Source organism: Heptranchias perlo, chromosome 7 (genome assembly GCF_035084215.1).
Source record: "Heptranchias perlo isolate sHepPer1 chromosome 7, sHepPer1.hap1, whole genome shotgun sequence".
Taxonomy (NCBI): domain Eukaryota; kingdom Metazoa; phylum Chordata; class Chondrichthyes; order Hexanchiformes; family Hexanchidae; genus Heptranchias; species Heptranchias perlo.
In genome coordinates this window covers 52465944-52486209 of record NC_090331.1, presented here as the reverse complement: position 1 = coordinate 52486209, position 20266 = coordinate 52465944, and the positions used below count along the sequence as shown (strand labels likewise).

The following is a 20266-nucleotide window of genomic DNA, read 5'->3' as shown; positions in this document are numbered from 1 at the left end:
ATGCACTTCTGTAAATGGAAGTATTAATGATTTGCAAATTTAAACTAAAGCAGTTGCAAGTACTTAATGAATAGCTACAGTTACAATAACACTACTTTGATAACAGTAGCCATTAAAATAATTACTAGAATTTGGATACAGTTTCATTGTTACTATACTAATGCAATCATGAAACACTCAAAACTAACCGGAGAAGAAATCTGGTTGTCTTAACACAATGTAGCAGCAGTAATCCAAGAATTCTTTAGCTTCTTTATTCCATTATAACTCCAAATATCAGATTTGTTCTTCCTCTTGTTCTAACGCTCTGTATGAGCCCACTTACTTTAAACAGTCTACATAAAAGGAAGTTTATTTTGGCAGTTATTTCAGGAAATCTGAGTGGCTTTTTGTAGTACAAGGACTGCTATCAGTGTAACCTCCCAGTATTTTCACTCCCTTCCTGTCTTAATTCGAACAGTCTGGCATTACAATAGGATGTAAACCTACAGCAGCACTATTTGCATTTTCAATAGTAGTGACCTGTATTGGTCCAAAGTATCCAAGAGGTTCCCATACAACTCATCCCGTCTTGGTAAGCAGAATTTAATATTGCAGTATGTTTAATCATTTTGGTTTCATGATTTTAAAAATGTTCTTATATTTGAATGCAATCAGGGTTCACATTTTGTCACCCTAGACCAGACCTCTCCACTGCCCGCCTTGCTAACCTCTGATCATCCACCCTCCATAACTTGCTACAAACGCAGCTGCCCATATCCTGTCCCACACTAAGCCCTGCTCACTCCTATCCTCACCGACTTACATAAAATCCTCGTCCTTGGATGGATTCCTCCAACACCTCACCCCACTTTGTCTCAGTAGCCCCTCCCATACCCTTTACATAGAATTCTACAACACAGAAACAGGCCATTCAGCCCAACAGGTCTATGCCGGTGTTTATGCTCCTCCACCTTAATTAATCTCACCTTATCAACATATTCTTCAATGACTCTGGCATTTTATGTATCCGCCCCTCCCTTTGCCTCACCATTGCTGGCACAGCCATTAGCCATCCTGGCCTTGCTCTCTGGAATTCCCTCCCTAAACCCCACTGCCTCTCCACTTTTTTCTCCAATGTTAAAAACCTTCTCAAAAAAGAAAAAAAAATGATCACCCTCAATGGGAAGAAAATTGAGTGTTTATGATTTTACTGTAGTTTGATCAAATTTGCTTTGGCACTTGTGTCATTTAATGATTGACAAACTTCTGCAATTAAAATCTTCTGCTGCAATATATTTAATATAGAAATACTTCTTCCCCTCCCAAGTTTCTCCTCTCCTTGAATTAGATCAGGAAAATTGAAATATCACACCATATATTCCTTAGGTTCCTGCATCTTCTAGATTGCACCTATTCTATCAGGGAAGCATCAAATTGTAATTACAAAGATATGGGATTAATGCAGTCTGAGACAGTCACCACAATAGACCAGTTAGTCTGGCTAATCTGCAGTAGCATGTTGTAATGTTGAAATTTTCCTCCAATATGAAAAAACAGAACCTTTAAGACCAGTAAAGATCATAATCCTCCAATCTTTTTCAGGATTATGAAGGAATGGGAGAATGTTTTCCCTGACCTATTGATACCTTCTCTATAGCCACAAAAGAAGTGAAGTCTCTACCTCAAGGACCAAGCGATCCTTGAGCTGAAAAGGAAATGCTCAACCTAAATCAGCAAAATAAATTGCCCCTCTGAACTTATGGGAAACCCAATGATGTGAATTGCCTTCCCAGTCAATCTTACCTCCACTCCAAGCCCATTGAAACATCACTTATCTAAAATAAATGCCAAATGCAGTCTCCAATTGGCCTTGCTATCAGGCTTTGGGTGGCAGCGACAAGAAGTCCTGGCTGGGGTTTGAGCAGGAAGCATTTAAAAAAAAAATTTGTTCCTTGTCTGAACCTTTTGGCTGCATACAATGCAAGCATGGGACAAGACCTTTACAGGGTCCTTGGTATTTTAAATCACCATGAGATGATGGAAACTTTCTATTCGTATTTGGAACTGAACTAGTGAGGAAAAATTATTATACTTTGTTCTAGCAAAATAAGAAAAGCCTTGACATTAAATTGTATTATATTTTAAGATATTTATATGTGCAAGAAAAATTTGCTCAATTAAATTAATCTGGAGTGCATATGAAATTAGGTGGCAGCCTAGTGACTCAGCCACTGGAGTTGCAGAATTAGGCTCACACATACAATTCTCTGTACAGTTAGTCCTGATTCCAGCCTAGTTGTTTCCCACCTTCCTCCAAAAGGGATGGGTGGGTGGGTGGGGAGATAGGAAACAGTGTCAAGCGAAGGTGATGCACTTTGTCACAGGGAAGCAAAAGAATTTTAAAAAGTGAGTCAGAGTTAGAGTTAGTCACTTCCCAACTGTCTATTATAAGCAGCAATGCTGAAGGCCTCCCTGTCAAGTGAAAACAGGTCTGATGGAGGCATATAGAAGGGAGAAAACAATGGCAACAGTTCACCCATATTCCAGCTTGAAACTTTAATCTTAAAAGAGGTGCATAAATGTTTAAATATCAGATGTAAATGTGATCAATTGTTCATGTAAAAAGGGGAAAAATTGTTATCTTTGTGGGGCAAAGGTACTGTAGTTCCAGTGTAGGGGACAGAATTTGAGTCAGATATATAGAATAGAATCATAGAAGTTTACAACATGGAAACAGGCCCTTCGGCCCAACATGTCCATGTCGCTCAGTTTATACCACTAAGCTAGTCCCAATTGCCTGCACTTGGCCCATATCCCTCTATACCCATCTTACCCATGTAACTGTCCAAATGCTTTTTAAAAGACAAAATTGTACCCGCCTCTACTACTGCCTCTGGCAGCTCATCCCAGACACTCACCACCCTTTGAGTGAAAAACTGCCCCTCTGGACCCTTTTGTATCTCTCCCCTCTCACCTTAAATCTATGCCCCCTCGTTATAGACGCCCCTACCTTTGGGAAAAGATTTTGACTATCGACCTTATCTATGCCCCTCATTATTTTATAGACTTCTATAAGATCACCCCTTAACCTCCTACTCTCCAGGGAAAAAAGTCTCAGTCTATCCAACCTCTCCCTATAAGTCAAACCATTAAGTCCCGGTAGCATCCTAGTAAATCTTTTCTGCACTCTTTCTAGCTTAATAATATCCTTTCTATAATAGGGTGACCAGAACTGTACACAGTACTCCAAGTGTGGCCTCACCAATGCCCTGTACAACTTCAACAAGACATCCCAACTCCTGCATTCAATGTTCTGACCAATGAAACCAAGCATGCTGAATGCCTTCTTCACCACCCTATCCACCTGTGACTCCACTTTCAAGGAGCTATGAACCTGCACTCCTAGATCTCTTTGTTCTATAACTCTCCCCAACGCCCTACCATTAACGGAGTAGGTCCTGGCCCGATTCGATCTACCAAAATGCATCACCTCACATTTATCTAAATTAAACTCCATCTGCCATTCATCGGCCCACTGGCCCAATTTATCAAGATCCCGTTGCAATCCTAGATACATTCCAGTTACATCCTCTGGTACATCCTAGATACATTAGAGTTACACCCATTCTAAAATACATGTAAAGTTCTGGTAGAATTGAGTGCTGGCAGAAGATGAGTCTGCCCCAAAGTGATGCATGTCTAAAAATGGCAGGATAAGGAGGGCAAAAACTTCTGTCCCATAAATTCCACCATTTAAACCAGAATCACACCTAACTCAAACCTATGGAAAAGGGGTAGCTACCTGTTGAGTTCACAAACTTTGTCTGAAATATCAGCTTTAACTGGAGTGATTAGAAAAATCTTTTGGTCAGCTGCGCAACTAAAAGGATTCTGTAAAATGCCTCTCAGCAGTTTAGAATCATGTAATGATACAGCACAGGAGGCCGCCATTCGGTCCATCCTGCTTGTGTCGACTCTTTGAAAGAGTTGTGCAATTAGTCCCATTCCCCTGCTCTTTCCCCATAGCCCTGCAAATTTTTCCACTTCAAGTATTTATCCAACTCCCTTTTGAAAAAGTTATTATTGAATTTGCGGCCACCTCCCTTTCAAGCAGTGCATTCCAGATCATAACTCACTGCGTACACTTTTTTTCCCCTCATGTCGCCTCTTGTTATTTTGCCAGTTACTATACATCAGTGTCCTCTGGTTACCGACCCTTCTGCCACTGGAAATAGTTTCTCCTAATTTACTCTATTAAAACCCTTCATGATTTTGAACACCTCTATCAAATCTCCCCTTAACCTTCTCTGTTCTAAGGAGAACAACCCCAGATTCTCTAGTCTCTCCATGTGACTGAAGTCTTTCATCTCTAGTACCATTCTAGTAAATCTCTTCTAAGGCCCTGACATCCTTCCTAAAGTGCGGTGCCCAGAATTGGACACAATACTCCAGCTGGGGCGTAACCAGCATTTTATAAAGGTTTAGCAAAACTTCCTTGCTTTTGTACTCTATGCCTCTATTTATAAAGCTAAAGATCCCATATGCCTTTTTAACAGCCTGTCTCAACTTGTCCTGCCACCTTCAAAGACTTGTGTGCATACATCCCCAAGTCTCTCTGTTCCTGCACCCCTTTTAAATTGTACCATTTAGTTTATATTGCCTCTCCTCATTCTTCCTACCAAAATGAATCATTTCACACTTTATTATATTTCATCTGCCATGTAATTGCCCATTTCACCAGTCTGTCTATGTCCTCCTGAAGTCTGATACTATCCTCCTCACTGTTTACCACATTTCTGAGTTTCGTGTTATTTAAAAACTTTGAAATTATGCCCTGTATATCCAACTCCAGGTCATTAATATATGTATCAAAAACAGCAGCGGTCTCAACACCGACCTCTGGAGGACACGACTGCACACTTACCTCCATTCTAAAAAAACAACCGTTCATCACTACTCTCTGTCCCTTAGCCAATTTCGTATCCCGCAGCAATTGCCCCTTTAATCCCATGGGCTTCAATTTTGCTGACAAGTCTATTAAATATTTATAACTAATTTTCTACTTTGCTTAGTTCAAATTACTGAATTCACATTTTTAGCACATAAAAAAAAAACCAGGAGTATTTTCAGTAGAGTGTAGTTTTTTGGCTGCTCCTTTATCAGAATTAAAAATTTGATGCTTCTACCTCCACAGTGCTTTTTCTTCTATTCAATTACTACTTCAGTATTTTGTGTTAATTTTCTGAGACCAAATACTGATTAATAAAAGTGATTTCCAAACAATTGCTGGTCTATAGAAAATGGAAATATTTGTCACCACCAAAATGATGTGACTTAGCTAATGAAAAGTTATCAGCTAGATGGGAAGAAAACCTAAAAATGCAGAGATAGATAAGTTTACAGTTGAACACCAGTCAAATCTAGTGTTTCTGCTCATTGGCTACGAATGGGCAAAAATATGTTTGTGACAGCAGTGTGTAGGTGGCAGCAGAGAGCAATGTTTCAGCATGAAAAAAAAGGAACAAATCTTAAAAGTGGAGATTTGTTGCAACTTCTCATTTGCTAGCAAAATATTAATTGTATTCCATTTATTATACCTCCCACCACCACAAACAACACAGTCTTTGCTGCATGCATATCTGAGTTGGTTTCATTTGTATGATTTTTGCACATGGTGTCTGCTTTATTTTCATAGTTTTGATGTGTAATTTGTGGGGGGATTTTGTAATGCATATTTTTAAAACTACAAATGCATTATAACTTGGACAAAAACCCTCCAATTTTCCATTCTAAGATGTTCCATACATTTTCCATCTATGGGGGAATTTTAAACAAACAAACAACAGTCCCCACCAACTACACCATCCCTGGTTATTTTGGCAGCCACTTATATCGGACAAACAGTGATAACCATTTGCCAGTGTCATACGAGTCCATTACAAAGGCCGCTTATAATGAAGTTCAAAGAATTTACTGAATTGCCGGCTATTATGGGCAATTCAGTAAATTCTTTGAATCTCATTATCATATTTGTATCTAAATCCCTCAGTGGATCATTCTGTATCTGTTTTGAGCCCACAATCTTTCTAATTAACAATCATCCATTCTGAACTAGATCCCACCCATGGCTCAGCTGCAGAGATTTAAGAAATCCTGTCCCTCCTGCATTTTACCAGCTCTTCAGTTGGTAATTTGAGAACATTGGAAAACCTTTGGTTTAAATCCTGGACAAACCATCTTTTGGTCCCTTTCCACGTCAAATTTTATTAACAGTGAAAATTCAAACTTCAGTGGTATGAATTTTACCCATTGTGGCGTGTTCACTTTCTCTTTATGGAGGATGAAAAAGAAAAAAAGCCTACTCCTTTCTGTACATTTTTCCCCATCTCTTCAATTTTGCCCTCACTCTCCTATTTCATAAATCTCACCTACCAGTGTGCATTAATTAGCCATTAGTCTGGAGTTCCAATGCAATGGGCCTCAATACTACTAAACAGGCTAATACTCTTTAATTTTCCACACAGTAAGTTCCAATATCAGCTGGCCCATAGTGGGGGGGTGGGGGGGGGGGGCTTTACTGAATGCCAGCCACTTCCCCAGTGATAAGGGCAGAGAGCCTGACCTGAATAAAACATCAAATGATCACAACAGACAATGGCACACCTCAAGAGTTGCAATAAAAGCATTTCCTGCACTTACAAACTTTTCTGATGTACTCTGGCAGTTGCTAGTCATGTAAATATATAATTGCATATTATGAAAGCCAAGCATGTACAGAAAGAATGAGGTCAGGAACTGGAGATAAAAGTAATGATTTAGTGAGGCCAATTTTCATGTTCCAATGCTGTGTAAACTGGCACAGATTGGGCATTATGGATCAGATGAAGGGGCAGAGAACTTTCTTGCTGGGTCTCCACATGACAGTTAGGAGCAGGAACTCCTGCCTGAATCATTATATTATTTAAATGATGTGACTGATATCATAAAGCCGCCCATGTATTTTTTTGCCTTTTACATTATTACAGCACAGCTTCTAAATCATGTCACAATGGACATCATACATAATGGATGTCTAGGGTCACTCTGTGCTGAGCTATATCTGGAAGCAAGTTTAAAGTGCCTAGTATGAAGATCCATTAAAATAGTTTTAAAGCTATTTCTGCAGCATTTTTCCTCATTTTGTGTTATTTTATTCTACTGGCACTTCTGTTCTCACGAGCCCTTGTGTAAATTTCCCTCCAGCTCCAGTATTGGCGCCAATGGGAATCCCTCTAGTTGATATGTTTAGAAGAGGAAGAGGAAAGACCAACATGATGCACGAGAGGTTCCCAGTACCCACCCACCAGTACCCACAGATAGAGATGACTAGACCTCACTTTGTAGGTGATAAGTGCATTTGGAGGCTTCAACTTTCAAAGTAGTTGTAATAGCAGGCCTGATGGTACAGATTCGCTTGACAGTCTGACTAACGTTCTGTTGGATGATTTTTCAACAGCACCCCATTCACAGCAGGTTATGCCTCATGTGGTACTGCATGAAAGAAGGCATGTCTGGGTCATCATTGGCCAACAAAGCCCAAGTGGCTACAGCCAAGATGCCAATCATATTTGCAGGCAATGTCACATCTACCTGGCAACAACTATGGGACATGTCTTCGCAAATATGAGTCAAAGAGCCAGATGCAGAGTTGTGCCATCTGCTGTAAGGACACCTGGTGCTGACATGCCCAATTGGGCTGGCACTGCCAGTAACTGTACTGGTCAGCTGCAGCCACAAATCTGCCTCCATCTCCTTCATTAACCATCAAACCAGGGGTCCAGTGCTGCACTGCAGTCACTTGCTTGTAGACTCATGCCTACATGACATAGATGAGGGGATCAAGTGTAATGTATCCAAGTTTGCTGATGATACAAAGCTAAGTGGGAAACGAAGCTGTGAGGAGGACACAATGAGGCTGCAAAGGGATGTAGACAGGTTAAGTGAGTGGGCGAGAAGGTGGCAGATGGAGTATAATGTGGGGAAATGTGAAATTATCCACTTTGGTAGGAAGAATAGAAAAACAGAATATTTTTTTTTTAAAAAGGTGAGACACTAAGACATGTTGGTAATCAGAGGGATTTGGGTGTCCGTGTACATGAATCACAGAAAGTTAACAGGTAGGTACAGCAAACAATTAGGAAGGCAAATTGTGTGTTAGCCTTTAGTGCAAGGGGGTTGGAGTATAAGAGTAAGAAGGTCCTGCTGCAATTATATAGGGCTCTGGTGAGACCACACCTGGAATACTGTGTACAGTTTTGGTTTCCTTACCTAAGGAAGGAAAGACTTGCCTTAGAGGGGATGCAACAAAGGCTCACTAGATTAATTCCTGGGATGAGCAGGTTGTCCTATGAGGAGAGATTGAGTAGAATGGGCCTATATTCTCTGGAGTTTAGAAGAATGAGAGGTGATCTCATTGAAATGTATAAAATTCTTAGAGGGCTTAACAGATGCTGAGAGGCTGTTTCCCTTGGCTAGAGAGTCCAGAACTAGGGGTCATATTCTCAAGATAAGGGGTTGGCGATTTAGGACCAAGTTGGGGAAAAGTTTCTTCACTCAGAGGCTTGTGATTCTTTGGCATTCTCTACCCCAAAGGGCTGTGGATACTCAGTCATTGAATATATTCAAGACTGAGATCGACAGATTTTTGGACACTAAGGGAATCAAGGGATATGGGGATAGGGCGGGAAAGTGGAGTTCAGATAGAAGGTCAGTCATGATCTTATTGAATGGCAGAGCAGGCAAGAGGGGCCATATGGCAGACTCCTGCTCCTATTTTTTTTTAAATGTTCTTATGTACACCATGGGGAGAATTTTAACCCCTCAGGACAGGCATGGGGGGGGGAGGGGGGATGGGGGGAGGGGGGATGGGGGGGGAGGGGGAGTTGGTGAGTTAAAATTTCAAAAATCAGAACCCCAACCCACCATCAACATGCTCACTTCTGGTTTTAACGGAGGCAGGTTGGGAGGGGCGGGCGACTAACCTGCTCTCGAGAGGCGGGTCGTTACTTAAAAATGTTACCGAGTCTACGTAAATCAAATTTTACCAGAGTTTTACATTTAATGGCTGTGGGCCAAGAGTCCCAGGGCTCGGGAAACCTGGCAGCTGGAGGGAGGAGAGAACTGGCGGATCCAGCAGGTATTTAAGTGCCTTTCCACCACTGCTTGTGGGTCAGATGGAGCAGGAATGCATCCTCCCGGCACCCTAAGCAAACCTGCTGCGATCTATCCCCCCCAACGATATCTCCCTCCCGACCTTCAATCCACGATCTCTTCCTTCCCCCTTCCCTCCGCTCCCCAGCTGTGGCCTTGTGCCGCAGGCCTTCCCACCTGACAGCCAGCCAGCCTCTCAATCTGGCTGGCTGCTGGCCAGGAACCGGAGAAACAAAACCGAAACAAGGTCCTACCAGTAAATTCGGCAGAACCTCTGTTACCTGCATGTCCAGATTTCCCGGCCACTACGACGCCCCTTCCCCGTAAATATGGGGGCCCATGGATTTTGTTCAGTTTCCTTTTTCCCCGTCACTACTTAAATCCCCTGCGCTGTGAATCTTGCCGAAGGCTATTAACGGGTTGACATGCTTCTGAACCCTTCCTAAAAGCTTTCAGAAATTTTGACACCTTATTGTGACATTTCCCTAATTGTCAACATCTCTTTAAATTTCACCTGCATATAATTTTCCACTCCGTCTACAAGCACCTTTGCACATCTGTACCTGGATCTGTGAATAATAATGGAATAGATGGCGCTTCAAAATGAGAGTACAATTAGCACATTACCATTCAAGCAGGATTTGCAGAAGATCTTAACCCTTTAGAACTGACTTCGACAATTACAATTTTGTTAGCTGTACAACTTCCTGCTGTTGGTGAGCATTATCTGCCAGATTAAAGACTAAATGTAAAATAACAATTTAATACCATCCCCTAGGAGTCCATTCAGACCTGTCCCTGGGAATCTTTCAGTGACCCTATAAAGTCTTTAGCAGAACTCTGATTTCTGATGTAGCTAAAAATGCTTTGATCATTGCCACCACCATTATAACACCTTCAAATATGTCCCAGACAAGGTCACTTAACTCAGTACAGCCCAGGAACTGAGCGTGGGCCTGCCTGATCAATGTAACTAATTCATTATGCCACAGGTGTCATTATCTACCAAATGATAGAGCAGGTAAGCAGGATACTTTTAAAAATATTTTTTTTAAAAGTGTAACCATAATGATCAGTGGATAACTATAAAATATCATGGTAATCCCAATCATAAGGAAAACCTTTCTAATAAACACATTTATAAAAGTTATGCAGCCCATCTCACTCAAGGCAAAAATAGAATCCTTTACATGGGACACTGGACTCTTGACAAATGTTTCCACGATTTTGTTCAATTATGAGACATGGACAGCATTAACAACCTTGAATAACAATTAAAATAGTAAGGGTCATCTTGATTAGTTTCATTTTCCATTACTACAGTCATAACATTCTTGCTAGAGTGTTGTAAGTTTTATGGTTAGTTTTTCATTAAAAAAAACATGCATTATAAATTTAGTCTAGTAATACATTTTCATTTCAAAGTCAGTCTAGCTCAGTCATATAACTATCACACTGCATTCCAATGTAAAACAGTCAGATAAACATTGCACATCAACCCACCATCTCAAAGCTTTCATAGGGTTATGTTATGAAACCTAAGACATGAGGACAGATGGATTAATCTGCAAGACATTGATGAAGAAGATGACATAACAGAAGGAAAGCAATTAATGATCCATTAGGCAGACCACATGCTTAATCAATACCTACACACCCTTTCCATTAAGTAGCTGTTTTATTATCCAATTCCACAATTATCATTAACCTACAGGCTTTATGAAAATTCTATTAACAGCTTTCATACCCTCTTAAAGGAGCACATCTGAAAATATTGGAGACAGAGAACCTGATCACAGACTAAGGTTTTCTACAACTGCTTCAATTAGATCAAGATGATCAGCAGTTCTTGAAGAAGCCAGTGAACATGAATACTTCTCTTAGGCAAACATAGAAGCAGTCATTAGCCTTCTTTCAGCTGGTATCAAGTACACCCTACCATCACAAACAAATATCCAGAGCTTCTGTTTTTCCTACTTTGATCTTATATGTCAAGCCCTTGAGGGTGTGTCATGGTGACTGATGGTTTACTTTCATGCATCAAGTGGCAGGTGGAGCTCATTCATTTAATTTACTATTTAGACAATGTGGTCTTTGCTTGCACAGATTTTGCATGCATAGTTCTAAATTAGTATTTAGAATGCAGTCACATGCAAACTATTTGCACTTTTAATTGCTTAACTTGAGAATTATGATTTAGAAATGTGTCTTGATTATATTTTAGTTCCCAGGATTTGGAGGGGGGGTGGGTACCAAGTCAACTATCCGATTTTGATTCCATTCCTTTTAATGAAATTAACTACAGCTGAGTTTACAAAGCTAAAAGCTTTTTAAAAAAATGAGTTTAAAAATTCTTAGGATTTGAGCTTATATAATGATAATCTTTGGGAATACTTAAAATGCCAATCCCTATGGCAGGCAAAGTAGTAACTAGAGCTTACATCTGTGTAGTTACCTGTTACTGGTGTCCTCCTCTGGGGTGGGGATGCGGAGCACTTGTAAATTTAGCTTTGCCCAGTCCCACCAATTACTGCTCTACACAAAATAGTACATCCATGTGAATTTTCCTCTCATATGCTGTTAAAACTAGTAGCAGAATTAAAGCCAATGGAAAGCTGCCTGGAAAGAGATTCAAAATAGAGAGTTTAAATGTGATTTAAAAATTGGCTACAGCCAACACACTGGGCAAGGTTCAGTGCTTCTGTTACAATGGTGACCAATACACATAAGCGGCTGCACAATCACACTGCGGCAATGGGAAATGTCTACCCTAAATGGATGTTCTTTGTTGTATCAATACCTCAACCCAGAAATTAAATATGATGTGGAGATGCCGGTGATGGACTGGGGTGGACAAATGTAAGGAGTCTTACAACACCTGACGAAGGAGGAAAGCTCCGAAAGCTTGTGATTTCAAATAAAGCTGTTGGACTATAACCTGGTGTTGTACGACTCCTTACGTTAGAAATTAAATAAGTCAACCTTTGCTTGATGACTAGGACTGTCTGCTTGAAATTTTAATATATGCAGGTCAACAGACTGGGAAACAGACAAATTAATTTACTCTGAAGCTCAACACAAATTTGAGACCGGCACTTTATCTTCCTTTTAGGCAATTTACAGCCCTCTTGCCTTAATATTGACTTTAGTAACTTTAGACATCAACTATCGTTCCTAACCTTTTCTTTGGCATGAACAGCTGGTGGTATGGAATAGGTGTGTCAGCCTTTTGGGGAAAGGGACATGTTGGTTGTTGGGATTGGGACCTTCAGTCGGAACACTGTGTTGGCAGTGCTGGCTGTATTCTTGATGCAGACCTGCTTTTTTTTTCCTTCTCGCTCTATTTTACCTGCTTCTATTTCTATCTATCTTACCCCCCCACCGCCTCAGCCTTTTATATTTCCTCTGTGTCTCATAAATGACTTTAATTTTGCTCATTATGCCACCTTTTGTATCATGTTAATACCACTTCAGCTATTTAACCATCTCCTGTTTTCCATTTACGCACTTTACAGGTCATTCAACTTCTTGTGTCTGTGTTTTCTCTCCCCATCCCTTTGTTCTGTTCCTTTTTAATATGTTCTGAAAAGTATATTTTAACCCCTTGTGGGCTGATTCTATCTTTATTGTTGTAAGTATTGCACCATCAGTAACTTGATGGGCTGGATGCTCCTCTGCGATCCCACCCAAGCAGAGACTGAGGGAAAATTCAGGCAGTGAAGCCTACCGCCACTTCACTGCCTAACCTGCATGGCCCTCCTCCCATCCTCGCCAGGACTGGCGCTGGCTGTTCCTTCCCCACTCACCATATACAAATGGTAGTGGAGGTGGTGCCTGGCTCCCCAGTGGATTTCCCATCACTTCTGCCTCCGTTACCACTATTTCCCAGGGCTACCATCGGGATGGTTGTGGTAAGCCCTAGGAAGTGGCCCTGAGGTGCCCCCAAGGAGGGAAAAGACGTGGTCTCCTCTCCCTCCATTTGCCCCCAGAATTTACCTGCTGAAGGCCCTGCTGTCATAGAATCATACAGCACGGAAGGAGGGCATTCGGCCCATCGTGCCTGTGCCGGCTCTTTGAAAAAGCTATCCAATTAGTTCCACTCCCCGGCTCTTTCTCCATAGTCCTGCAAATGTTTCCTTTTCAATTATATATCTAATTATCTTTTGAAAATTACTATTGAATCTGCTTCCACCACCGTTTCAGGCAGTGCATTCCAGCTCATAACAACTCGCTGCGTAATTTTTTTTTTCCTCACCTCCCCTCTGGTCCTTTTGCCAACAATCTTAAATCTGTGTCCTCTGGTTATCGGCCCTCCCACCAGTGGAAACAGTTTCTCCTTATTTACTTTATCAAAACTTGCAATATCAAATGAACTAAAGCTGATCATTTACATTGCTGGTTCTCAGTAGGGTGCATCCTCAGACTTATAACAAAAGTGCACTTGCAAATAATAATACAAATCATTGCATTCTAATGACATCACTACCCGCTGAGGCTACTAGGGGAATTAATTTAGCAGCGAATATTCTTATACTACATTCTCTGAAATAGTCCAGGAATTAAGCTGACTTCAATGATGGGAATTACTTAATGTTGGTAGAGAATTCAGTGCATTTGCACTGGCAATTGGAGATCAAATTTACGCAGGTGTGAAGCATCAGAAAATGATGTACGAGCTCAGTATTCATATTGTAAATGAGTATCCCACATATATCTTATTTTGTAAGAATGTATGATTAAAATATTATTGTAAGTAGATACTAAGCTTAGCATTCAAAACAACTGCATATCTTCTATATTTAAAATATCAAAAAGTACAAGCTGTTTTCAGATTTACCTCCCATAATGCTTTGAAGTCTTTCTGTTCAATCCGGAGAAGCTCACTGTACTCCTTAGTGACAATGGTCGCATGGCGCGGAGTGTTGTCCAGGATTGATTCTCCAAAAGCTGTCCCAATTCCCAGAGTACAGAGTACGACAGCATCCTTTCAAAAATAACAAACCAAAAAGGCAAAATGTAAAACATTTCTACAATATTTTAATATTTTAAATAGGAAAATTGTTTCCGACAATTAGTGTAGTACACCTGCCCATTATAAACAATCTAGTTCCTCAAACATTTTTTTCTATTATTCAGAATCTACCATCTTGTGTAGTCTTCTGGGGGTAGAAATTCAGGCGCGCCCATTTTTGGATGCACAGGGGGACGCAAGGTGGGATCCCTGCAGGTGAATGGTGAGGCCTGAAGTGCCCCCAATATTGGGCTTTGGGCCACATCACAACAGAGTTAGCATGGCGCCAACGGCCAGACGGAGAAGAGTAAAGGAAGATCGGGCCACTGAAGGCCGGGTTGGGAGATCAGAAACTGGAGAGGGGGATTGGAAACCAGGGGGGATCAGAGGCTGGGGAGGGGGATCAAAGGCCAGGGGTCAGGAGATAGGAGGCAGAGGAGGGGGATCAGAGGCTGGGGAGGGAGAGCGGTGGCTATTGGGGAGGGGTGGGGGCAGCGACCTGTGCTCTTTAAATTTGGGGTTGGGAGGATGACTCCTGCTCCTCCTGGCTTCTCATTCAGGTAAGTAATTTCAAAAACTTACCTTGTTGGTAGCAGGAGCTGGCGCCAGCTGCATCAGGGCAAACCAATCTTGCAGTGGGGGCCTCAAAGAGGGGTTAGGCCCCTTATTTGCTTGTGCAAAGGGCCTCACGCCCGTTTCAGGCATGAGCACTGTATGACAATTTTTTTTCCTTTCCCAATATGCCTGGTGGTGCGCTTCCGGACGGAAATGCAGGATATTTCCTTGGCACCCAAGTGAAGATTCATCTCTACCTTGAGCATTTGTAAGCAGTTAGTGCTGCTGGGATCGTTCAACGGCCTAGCAGAAGCCAGGATGGTTGATGTGAGAGCCTAAGGTTTTAATCAAGAGAATCCAGAGCTTTCATTATGAAGTTCATAGTGTCTACTAAAGCAAGCAGACAGTATTGTTCACAGATCCCTGAAGGAAGCAGCACAGGTAGATAAGGTGGTTAAGAAGGCATATGGAATACTTTCCGTTATTAGCCGAGGCAAAGAATAAAAGAGCAGGGAGGTTAGGCTAGAACTGTAAAAAACACTAATTAGGCCACAACTTGAGTACTGCGTACAGTTCTGGTCACTACATTACAGGAAGGATGTAATTGCACGAGAGAGGGTGCAGAGGAGATTTACGAAGATGTTGCCAGGACTGGAGAATTTTAGCGATAAGGAAAGATTGGATAGGCTGGGGCTGTTTTCATCGGAACACAGGAGGCTGAGGGGTGATTTAATTGAGGTGTACAAAACTATGAGAGGCCTAGATAGAGTGGACAGGAAGGACCTATTTCCCTGTCAGTGCGAACTGCACGGTGTGCGGACTACACAGTGTGCTGCTGAGAGTTTGGTAAGCGTGGGAGTTTAAGGGTTAATCTCTTTAAATCTAGTGCATACTGCTTCAACTGTTTAAGTTCAATTTAAAAGTTTAAATTTTTAAGTTTCTGTCAGGCTTCAGCAGAGAGAGCTGCTGTAGCAAGTTAATTGGTTAGCTAGATTAAACTGGTACCTGAAGGTGGGGCAGGCCTGACTTATCTGAGTCACAAACTGTAGAAATACAGGGGCCTGTCAGTGCGGACTACACAGTGTGCTGCTGAGAGTTTGGTAAGTGTGGGAGTTCGGTGAAGTGGGGGAAGGAGGTGCTGCTTTGCCTTGCTTTTCCGAACTTTTCCCGCAGAGCGACAGTGGACCTGAGAGTAGAAGACTGAGATTGGGGATTAAAAGCAGCAGCAGACCGACAACAAGAGACAACTACTGTGCGACATCACAGGTGAGGCAGGAGAGTCCGAGAGGTGAGCACAGTATAAAAGGGGAGACCTAGAGCGGGAAGAGAGTCTAAGAGTCTAAGGCAAGTCATGGCAGCACAGCTCGCACCCGTGATATGCTCCTCCTGCACTATGTGGGCAGTCATGGACACTACCAGTGTCCCTGGCGACCATGTGTGCAGGAAGTGTGTCCAGCTGCAGCTACTGGCTAACCGTCTTTCGGGGCTGGAGCTGCGGGTGGGTTCACTGTGGAGCATCCGCGATGCTGAGACTATCGTGGATAGCACGTTCAGTGAGGTGGTCACACCACAGGTAAAGATTACGCAGGCAGAAAGGAAATGGGTGACCGCCAGGCAGAGTAAAAGGACTAGGCAGGTAGAGCAGGAGTCCCCTGGGGCCATCTCCCTCTCAAACAGATATTCTGCTTTGGATACTGTTGGGGGAGATGTCTTATCAGGGGAAAGCAGCAAGAGCCAGGTTCGGGGCACCACGGGTGGCTCTGCTGCACAGGAGGGGAGGAAGAAGAGTGGCAGGGCTATAGTGATAGGGGATTCAATTGTAAGGGGAACAGATAGGCGTTTCTGCGGCCGCAAACCTGATTCCAGGATGGTATGTTGCCTCCCTGGTGCTAGGGTCAAGGATGTCACGGAGCGGCTACAGGGCATTCAGGAGGGGGAGGGTGAACAGCCAGTAGTCGTGGTCCATATTGGTACCAACGACATAGGTAAAAAAAGGGATGAGGTCCTGCATGGTGAATTTAAGGAGTTAGGAGATAAATTAAAAAGCAGGACTTCAAAGGTAGTGATCTCAGGATTACTACCGGTGCCACGTGCTAGTGAGTATAGGAACAGGAGAATAGACAGGATGAATGCGTGGCTGCAGGGATGGTATAGGAGGGAGTGATTTAGATTCCTGGGACATTGGGACCGGTTCTGGGGAAGATGGGACCTGTACAAGCGTGACGGGTTACACCCGAGCAGGACCGGGACAAATGTCCTTGCGGGGGTGTTTGCTAGTGCTGTTGGGGAAGGTTTAAACTAGAGTGGCAGGGGGATGGGAACCTGAGCGGGGAGTCAGAAGAGAATAAAGTTGAGAGCAGCAAGAGAGGGGAAGACCCAGGGGAAATCTACAATACAAATAGTACAAACAGTTGTTCAAGAACAAGTGAAAGGGAAAAGCATAGAGCAGCGGAAAGAAAGTGTACTTTAGGCACTTTAGGTACGACAGATAAAATGAAAGCTAGAAGGCGTAAGGTGATTAACCCAGCATCAAAGCTGTGGCAGGGGGTTGGGAACCTGAGCAGGGAGACAGAGGAAAGCGTATCAGGAAGGGACAGAAGGTATGGAGTAAAAGGTATAGTGTTAAAAAAGGAAAAAGCAGGAACTAAGTGTCACAAAGCATATTTGAAAGTTTTTTATCTGAATGCACGTAGCATTCGTAACAAAATGGATGAGTTAACGGCACAAATAACGACGTATGGGTATGATCTTGTGGCCATTAAAGAAACATGGCTGCAGGGTGACAACGACTGGGAATTAAATATGCCAGGGTATTTAACAATCAGGAAGGACAGGCAGGAAGGAAGGGGAGGTGGGGTGGCTATGTTAATAAGGGAAGGAATCACTGTAATACAGAGAAAAGATATTGGGACAAAGGATCAGGATAATGAAACAGTTTGGGTAGAGATAAGGAATAATAAGGGGCAAAAAACACTCGTGGGCGTAGTATATAGGCCTCCTAATAGTTGCAACTCTGCTGGAAGAAGTATTAATCCGGAAATAGTTGGGGCATGTAATAAGGGAACAGCTATAATTATGGGGGATTTTAACTATCATATTAACTGGACAAATCAAATTGGACAGGGTAGCCTTGAGGAAGAGTTTATTGAGTGTATTAGGGATGGATTTCTTGAGCAGTATGTAACTGAACCTACAAGGGGGCAAGCAACCTTGGACCTGGCCCTGTGTAATGAACCAGGATTAATTAATAATGTCCTAGTTAAGGATCCCCTTGGAATGAGTGACCATAACATGGTTACATTCCATATCCAATTAGAGGGAGAGAAGGTTGGTTCTCAAACAAGCGTACTGAGCTTGAATAAAGGAGACTATGATGGTATGAGAGCGAAATTGATTAAAGTGGACTGGGAAAATAGATTAAAGGGTAAGATGGTACATGAACAGTGGTGTTCATTTAAGGAGTTATTTTACAACTTTCAAAAAATATATATTCCACTGAGGAAAAAAGGGTGTAAAAGAAATGACAGCCATCCGTGGCTAAGTAAAGAAATTAAGGATAGTATCCAACTAAAAACAAGGACATATAAGGTAGCCAAACTTAGTGGGAGGATAGAAGATTGGGAAGTCTTCAAAAGACAGCAAAAAGTAACGAAAGGATTGATTAAGAAAGGGAAGATAGATTATGAAAATAAATTAGCAAAAAATATAAAAACAGATAGCAAGAGTTTCTACAGTTATATAAAAAGAAAAAGGGTGGCTAAGGCAAACGTAGGTCCCTTCGAGGATGAGACCGGGAAATTAATGGTGGGAAACATGGAGATGGCAAAAATGCTGAACAAATATTTTGTTTCAGTCTTTACGGTAGAGGACACTAAGAACATCCCAACACTGGACAAACAGGGGGCTCCAGGGGGGAGGAGCTAAATACGATTAAAATCACTAAGGAATTGGTACTCAGTAAATTAATGGGACTTAAGGCGGATAAATCCCCTGGACCTGATGGCTTACATCCCAGGGTCTTGAGGGGAGTGGCAGTAGGGATTGTGGATGCTTTGGTAATAATTTTCCAAAATTCTCTGGACTCGGCAAAGGTCCCGGCAGATTGGAAAACTGCTAATGTAACACCCTTATTTAAAAAGGGTATTAGGCAGAAGGCTGGAAATTATAGACCAGTTAGCCTAACATCTGTGGTGGGTAAAATTTTGGAGTCTATTATTAAGGAGACAGTAGCGGAACATTTGGATAAACATAATTTAATAGGACAAAGTCAGCATGGCTTTACGAAGGGGAAGTCATGTCTGACAAATTTGCTTGAGTTCTTTGAGGATATAACGTACAGGGTGGTTAAAGGGGAACCAGTGGACGTAGTGTATTTGGACCTCCAGAAGGCATTCGACAAGGTGCCACATAAAAGATTATTGCTCAAGATAAAGAATCACTGGATTGGGGGTAATATTCTGGCATGGGTGGAGGATTGGTTATCTAACAGGAAGCAGAGAGTTGGGATAAATGGTTCATTCTCGGACTGGCAACCAGTAGCCAGTGGTGTTCCGCAGGGGTCGGTGCTGGGTCCCCAACTCTTTACAATCTATATTAACGATTTGGTGGAGGGGACCGAGTGTAACATATCAAAGTTTGCAGATGATACAAAGATGGGAGGGAAAGTAGAGAGTGAGGAGGACATAAAAAACCTACAAGGGGATATAGACAGGCTGGGTGAGTGGGCGGAGATTTGGCAGATGCAATACAATATTGGAAAATGTGAGGTTATGCACTTTGGCAGGAAAAATCAGAGAGCAAGTTATTATCTTAATGGCGAGAAACTGGAAAATACTGCAGTACAAAGGGGGTCCTAGTGCAAGAAAATCAAAAAGTTAGTTTGCAGGTGCAGCAGGTGATCAAGAAGGCCAACGGAATGTTGGCTTTTATTGCTAGGGGGATAGAATATAAAAACAGGGAGGTATTGCTGCAGTTATATAAGGTATTGGTGAGACCGCACCTGGAATACTGCATACAGTTTTGGTCTCCATACTTAAGAAAAGACATACTTGCTCTCGAGGCAGTACAAAGAAGGTTCACTCGGTTAATCCCGGGGATGAGGGGGTGGACATATGAGGAGAGGTTGAGTAGATTGGGACTCTACTCATTGGAGTTCAGAAGAATGAGAGGCGATCTTATTGAAACATATAAGATTGTGAAGGGGCTTGATCGGGTGGATGCGGTAAGGATGTTCCCAAGGATGGGTGAAACTGGAACTAGGGGGCATAATCTTAGAATAAGGGGCTGCTCTTTCAAAACTGAGATGAGGAGAAACTTCTTCACTTAGAGGGTAGTAGGTCTGTGGAATTTGCTGCCCCAGGAAGCTGTGGAAGCTACATCATTAAATAAATTTATAACAGAAATAGACAGTTTCCTAGAAGTAAAGGGAATTAGGGGTTACGGGGAGCGGGCAGGAAATTGGACATGAATTTAGATTTGAGATTAGGATCAGATCAGCCATGATCTTATTGAATGGCGGAGCAGGCTCGA

At 42.2% G+C, this 20266-nt stretch overlaps 1 protein-coding gene across 2 annotated transcripts in view; it reads right to left on the bottom strand.

Moving 5' to 3' along the window:
• Positions 1-20266, bottom strand: part of rapgef4a (Rap guanine nucleotide exchange factor 4a) — a 243012-nt gene that overhangs the window by 143718 nt on the left and 79028 nt on the right. Inside the window, exon 4 of one of the 2 annotated variants that reach the window (XM_067987555.1) lies at positions 14009-14155. In XM_067987555.1, coding sequence (XP_067843656.1) covers positions 14009-14155 — 147 coding nt within the window. Of the gene's footprint in view, positions 1-10918; positions 11040-14008; positions 14156-20266 lie in introns of those variants that run through there. The other variant, XM_067987554.1, reaches the window with a different exon arrangement.